Source organism: Capsicum annuum, chromosome 2 (assembly GCF_002878395.1).
Source record: "Capsicum annuum cultivar UCD-10X-F1 chromosome 2, UCD10Xv1.1, whole genome shotgun sequence".
In the NCBI taxonomy this organism is placed as follows: Eukaryota; Viridiplantae; Streptophyta; class Magnoliopsida; order Solanales; family Solanaceae; genus Capsicum; species Capsicum annuum.
The window spans coordinates 143284277-143291075 of NC_061112.1; the positions used below are offsets into that span (position 1 = coordinate 143284277).

The 6799-nt window shown below is 34.6% G+C and overlaps 1 protein-coding gene across 1 annotated transcript; it reads left to right on the top strand.

The window, feature by feature from the left end:
* Positions 1–1398: 1398 nt before the first annotated feature.
* On the top strand, positions 1399–3831 carry LOC107860141 (transcription factor bHLH25). The gene is made up of 5 exons (XM_016705400.2): positions 1399–1604; positions 1717–1825; positions 1948–2349; positions 2947–3324; positions 3435–3831. Exons 2-5 carry the CDS (start codon positions 1799–1801, stop codon positions 3525–3527), a joined length of 900 nt encoding a protein of 299 aa, XP_016560886.2. The 5' UTR covers positions 1399–1604; positions 1717–1798; the 3' UTR covers positions 3528–3831.
* The last annotated feature ends 2968 nt before the right edge of the window (positions 3832–6799 follow it).

Genomic DNA, 6799 nt, shown 5'->3' on the forward strand with positions numbered 1-6799 from the left:
TTGATTTATCTTCAAAGAATTAAAATTATTTTTAAAAAAAAATAATATCATACATGTATTTCTATTTTATGTGTTTTGAAGAATTTAGCTTGTTTATCACTCTTTTTTGATGCACCTTTTTGACAGATTAATGCAATATTCTGAAATGTTTCATAAAAATATCAACTAATTTTTTTTTTTTATGAAAATAGTCTTTATTAGATAATCTAATCTATTAAGAAATTGGTATTCTTTCATTAAATAATTCATAAGAAAAATTGGGTTGTGCACATATAAAAAGGATCAAGATATGAGTAATATATTATATATTCACTTAAATTAAGACTAAGAATTAATTAAGGTTGCCACATCATTTTTTCGATGGAATTATTGTAAAATCCGGTTATAGTGACTTTTTTGATGGTCGGAGTAAAGTTAAATGACTTTTGTGTAATGAATAAAAAAAAAGTGACTTTTCTGTAATAGATACAAAGTTAAGTGACCAAAAATAAAATTTACCCATCTTCTTTGTTACTACAATTTATATGTTATATCATCTTTACTAGTTTCATCTCATCGGGTTGTTATACGGGATAAGTGTGGTATCGCATTAGATTGTTTTATTACATCTTTCATGTGAATATATATCTCACCATTTAGTATAAATAATGGGATAAAATAACCTTGAGATTAGCTAATATCTCATGTTAAACATTGAAATAAAATTAATTTCAAATTTTATGTCAAAATTATTATCCTTATCTCATCGTACCAAACAACTCTTTATATATTCTACGAAATCTACACAATTGACATGAAAATACATTAAATACAATTTTTTCGTATCAAGTATACATCTTCTATTTTTTTTTTTTTTTGGAACTACTTAATTAACTAACCCATTCTTTCCCAAATTTCTTTTTGTATCCCTGCTATTATAAATTCTATATATACAAAATCTTTAAGATTTCATGTTCCTTGTCTGCCATGTATACTATATTATTAATAATAATAAAATTCTCCATAATCTGTCTCTTATCTCGAGGATATATGTAAGACGTTTTAAGATGTAGTATTAGTATAATGTTAAACTTTATTTTTAAGAAGTAAATTATCTTAGAGAGCTAATAAAAAATTATTGTCATTGATACGGATAAAAGATTAGGATTGGTCAGACTGGTCTAAAAATTAGAAGTGCTACATAAATTGCATTTTTTTTTTCTAACATAATTACTGGTGAAGTAAAGGAGGAGGATTCCCAGAAAACTGGAGCTAGCTAGGTGGTCAAAAAGATCACACTGACACGGCAACAGTGAGTAGAGTAGAATCAAGCTGATGAACAAACTAAGAAGTTTCCACCATCCAATCTTTTAACTCGTGCTTATTGCTCTATTATATTGCTCCTATTATTTTAAGTAGTACTAGTAATAATAATAGAGAGAGTGAGAACACAATAATTGAGGTAACATTTCCACCTGTTTTTTCTGTTTCCATTCTCTTTTTTTTTTTTTTTCATATTTTTGGCAGTCAACGCGAAGCAACTATAAAGACACAAGAATTCCTACACTTGACCATCTGACACCAGCTGAGATCTAAATTAAAGCATTCTGGCTCTCATAACTAAGGTAAATTAAGCTTCCTGTCCATTTTAGGAGACCTAATTTTTCTCATTTTATTAATTTTCCCAAATACAATCTATGTATGATAATACTGATTGCGATTTGAATCTTGCGGCAGGATCCATAAGCATAAGATACAACTGATCTATCACTATATAAGATCGAAGACGTACAGATATCGACTTAAATTCCGATTCAGAATGGATACAGCATGGTGGTCTGAAATGGTATGATCGACACTGAAGGCTCTTATTGCTATAATAAAGACTTCATTTTATTCGATTTTATATATGCAGCTCTATATAGTAACAAGTAACAAAATTATCTTTGAAATGAATCGATATTACAGGAGACCCCAATTGATGAATTGCCATTCAATAAGGCCTTCTCCACTTTTTCTCCTCCTCCGCCTTCCAGTATCATTTCTAATAATTACAGCTACTGCCATTCGGGGTCAGCCAAAAACCACTTGGAAAATATGAAGGTCAAGAGTGAGGTTCCATCAGGAACTACCATTAACTTCTCCTCTTCATCATCAATGGAAACTGATGATTTTGGTGATAGCCAAAGTCTAATCCAAGCCCTGGGATTCACATTTGGTGCTGCTGATACTAATACTACTACTCAGAAGAAGAGTTACAGTAGAACTAGTTTGCAGGCACAAGACCACGTTCTAGCTGAAAGAAAGCGAAGAGAACGCCTCACCCAGCGTTTTATAGCTTTATCTACCCTCATTCCCAACCTAAAGAAGGTAATTAAATCTCTTCTCTCTCAATTATATTCCTACTCAAGTTAACTGAACAACATTTTGTGCTGAAAAAGGAATTCATTTGATGATAACGAAGCCGCCATCTTTATTAATTAGAACCTTTTACAGTTCTATATGAATCAGTAATAGCGGAGAAATTAGGAATAATACTAAGGCATTAGAAGAAGAACGTAACCTACTATGGATGAACAATTGGACTAGGGCATTAGAGAATTAAGAGAACACCACTTTGGATTAACAATTGGGGTTGATCGAGTGAAACCTTTATCTATGTTTGAACCCAATTTTTTTTCCCGTTTTGTTGGTTCCATCCTTGGGTGACCTGAAATGGGTCTGTGACTAAAACCAGTTACCTTCTATTGTGATAGTCTGATCCATGTAGGTGAATTTTCGAGTTAAAATAAATCATGACAACAACTAGTTCCATAAGTACTTACAATCCATGTAGATCTAAACTGATCTTTGTTCTGAATTTCGATCTGATGATTAAAAACCATCATAAATATGTATGTGTGCTCTAAAATTGTACTCCTATCCTATATATGATTGACCAAAAATATTGTGTGTTACTCTTTACAGTTGGACAAGGCAACAGTGCTGGGAGATGCTATAAAATACATAAAACAGCTCGAAGAACAACTAAAAACACTTGAAGAAAAAACCAAGAAATGTAAGGAGGTGGAACAAGTGGTTGCGGTGAAGAGACCTCGATTGGCCTCCAGTTGTGACGATTCCTCGTCGTCGGGCGAAATCTCCAGTGTCAGCACAGATCGATCATTGCCAGATATTGAAGTTAGAACTTCAGACGGAAATATACTAATTAGGATTTATTGCAAAAAGCAAACTGGGATAATGAAGGAAATATTCAACGAAGTTGACAAGCTTCATCTTTCTGTCGTTAGTTGCAGCGTTATGCCTTTTGGCTACAACACCTCCCACATGACCATTATTGCTCAGGTACTAATTTGAGTTATGATCATTTGGCCATGAAAATTTCAAATTCAATTTGTCGAAATTATTAATTGATTTACCTTTCTAATTAATATTTTGTCCGTTTAATTTTACAGATGGATCATAAATGGAGTGTCACACCAAATCATATTGCAAATAGAATCCGTGCGGTTATAATGAAAGAAGAAGCCAGCTCTGGTACAACATAAAGAAGAAGATTTTCGAGATTTTTAGAAGTTAATTAATGTCTTTGGATATGTTCAATTTCAATAGTGATATATTGTTTAGATGATAATTGTAAGGTCTGCCGTCTGTAGATCTCTTTTTTCGGATCAAGATCACCTGAAATTAAGTGTTTGGACCCCGATATGCAATTGTCACACCTGAAAGTGGTCTTGTTTTCCTTAATTTGTTATCTTCTGTAATCTATGTTTACTCTTGTCTCCACCAGGTGACAAGGACATGTTTACTGTAGATTTTAGTGAAAAGATTGAACCTTAAATTTTTTTTTTCCATCCGGTGTTTGGTGTCCGATGTTCATATTGGAGCCTCGACTAATTTGAATCGCGCATTGTAAGCACCATTATAGAGGTAGACCGTATTTAAAGCTCGAACCCAAGACCTTTAATTAAGGATAGAACAGTCCTATCACTGCACCACTAACCCATATTGGTGAGCCTTTACTCTTTATCAATTTTGTACGCCCACGTTTCCTTTCATGTCACCAGAGTAACTGAATTGATATGATCTTTAAACCTTGGGCATTAAAATTTTATTTTATTGAATGATTTAAAAGGGTGAATTTTATTTTTTTGGCCGCGAGGATCACCATATGCTAAATCTTGTGATTAGCCATAAATAATTCTATTACCCTGTGAAAAGAGGCTACAGGTTATGAGTCACTTTTTTTTTTTTTAACAACAGGGGGCTAATTTTACCTCAACTAATAACCTTGAACAATATCGAACCATTTCGTACAGTTTATTGAAAAAATATATATGAATCTTCTAAGCTCATTTAAATTAGAAGGACTTTTTTCTTTTAATATCTTAAAGTGTATTTGTCAATTGTACTAAATTGGTATGGGAGAAAAGGGCAGTGTTATGTATTAAAGCTATCACTATGTGCGAGGTTAGGAAGGATCGAACTTAAAATAGGTGAAGAAAAATTCACAAATTTACTTTTTCTCGTAAAATTATTGATTGGAAACGGATATGAAGAGTCAGCAAGCTATTAAAATTTTCAAATGAAATGAACTACGATGATTTGACAGACATATGGAAGGAAAAAGAAGAACTCTTCGAATACTTCCTTAAATTTCCTTTACTTTGTTAATTACCATGAAAACGCATCGCTGAAATAGAAATCCCTTGCATTACACTAGCCACCTCCACTCTCAGGCCATCAAAGAACTCATTAAACATCTGATGCTTCGAGATACACTTTTTCTTTTTCATTTTTTTTTTCTAAATTAAAATAAACATATATATCGCCTTAACTAAATATTCATTCTTGCTTATTTTAATTTTTCACTACTTAAGTATTATTATTATTATTTATAATATTAGCATAGAGTTTATCATAAATTTTGTGATGATCATAGGATGATTACTCCTTTCTTCTTCTTATTTTATACATGTATGTTAATTAGAAGAGACTTTGTTACGCTTCAATAGGATTAGTAAAATATGGTGGGTTCGAAATCGAGAGGGTGTCATGCGGAAGCTTAAAATTTATGATCATGTGATGATAATTCAAAGGATGCATAAAACAATACTAAAAAACTATATTATTGATATGGTTTGGCCAATTTGTCACACCACTTTTTTACGCGTACTCCAAAAAATGGATATTTTAAGGGTCGAAAGGGTTTTATTATTTAAGTGACAAAAAGATGAAAATTTGTTTCGGAAAAAAGATTATTTGCATTTTTTATTCAGAGTCGCCACTTGGCATAATCCGGTGTGCCAAGTCACCTTTGGAAAATCCTTTTCGAAACCATTTGACTCTTAAACCGGTTTACGAACATAGATTCCGGCTAAGGAATTCTGTTGACCGAGGGGAAGGTGTTAGGCACCCCTCGATCCCGTGGTTCGACCACGGTCGCTTGGTGGAGTGTATCGACTATTTTGGCATTATGAAATGTATAAACCACACAAAAGAACACAAAATAATCAAACAATAAACAAAACAAAACAAAACAGTCCAAGAACGTAAAAGTCCAGTCCAATTATACAGTCCGAAAAAAAAAACGAAAATATAAATCCTAGTCTAAAACTAAATCTAAACTCCACTGCCCTACCCGATGCCGCGGGCCTTCATCACGATCATTTTTCGCCAACATGGTACGTCGGGGCATTCCCCGGTGAATAAATACAAATGATCTCGGGGCATTCCCCGGCTAAATAAATACATCTGAATCGAATGCGATAAAGTAGAAAACATTCAACACATACTCCACATTCGACATCCAACGGGACATTTATTTCTAAATTTTGCCTACCTGAACCTACGATTGCCAACCCACTTGACTTATCATAATACTATCATGAAATTGATAATTAGCCGTGAAAGTAACAATAACGACGAATCGAAACAACAACAAATCAAAATTAATCCTAATTTACTTTAACTATTTTTTAACTCGCTCCCCGAATTCCCTTTAAACCACATGATTAATGCATGTTTTGATTTTTCAATCACATCTCATAATCCGAAACCAACGTCAAACACAACATAAACAACGAAGATTCAAACCAAACACACAACAAATAAATCATCCATACCAACAACATCAATAAAAAGTCAAAATAAATTAAAGATTCGGTTAGAAGAAATGGACCTTGACGAAACTAATCCTTGTCGATAATAAAGAAATCCGAAGACCAAAATACTCGATCGGAGAACCTCACAATGAACAACTCCAAACTCAGTATTAAAATAATAACCGGACAGCTCCAAAACACATGAATAAAAACTTTACTATACGAAACCCAACCAAGAATGATGACGAGATTCGATGAAGGCGACTCGAAAGCCACTATCGACGTCGAACCATGAAATAGACGAAACCAAAATCAACCAAAGACAACAAGAAACCAAAAACCAACGCAGATCAAGCTCCGGGGAGCTCCGGTGACGGAGAGGCGGCGGGTGGTTGCCGACGGTGGCGGCAGATCTAGGTGGTGACGAGCCGCGGCCGGATCTGGTCGGATTCTCGGGTTGGGAGATCGGGTCGGGTCCGGTCGGCGAACGGTGTTCGCCTGTGTGGCTATTTCGCCGGTGAACGGAGCGGCGAGGGGAGAGAAAAGAAACGACGGCGCTGTTGCCGCCGTCGCCGATGAAGTCGGGTCAAGGCTGGTGCGGTGGTTTCGTTGGGCGTCGCCGGTGGCGAATGGACGGAGGGCGGCGCTCGCTGGCGAAGTTTATTGGAGGAGAGAGAGAGTGTGAGTTTAGAGAGAGAAAAAGAGAGAGCTGATTT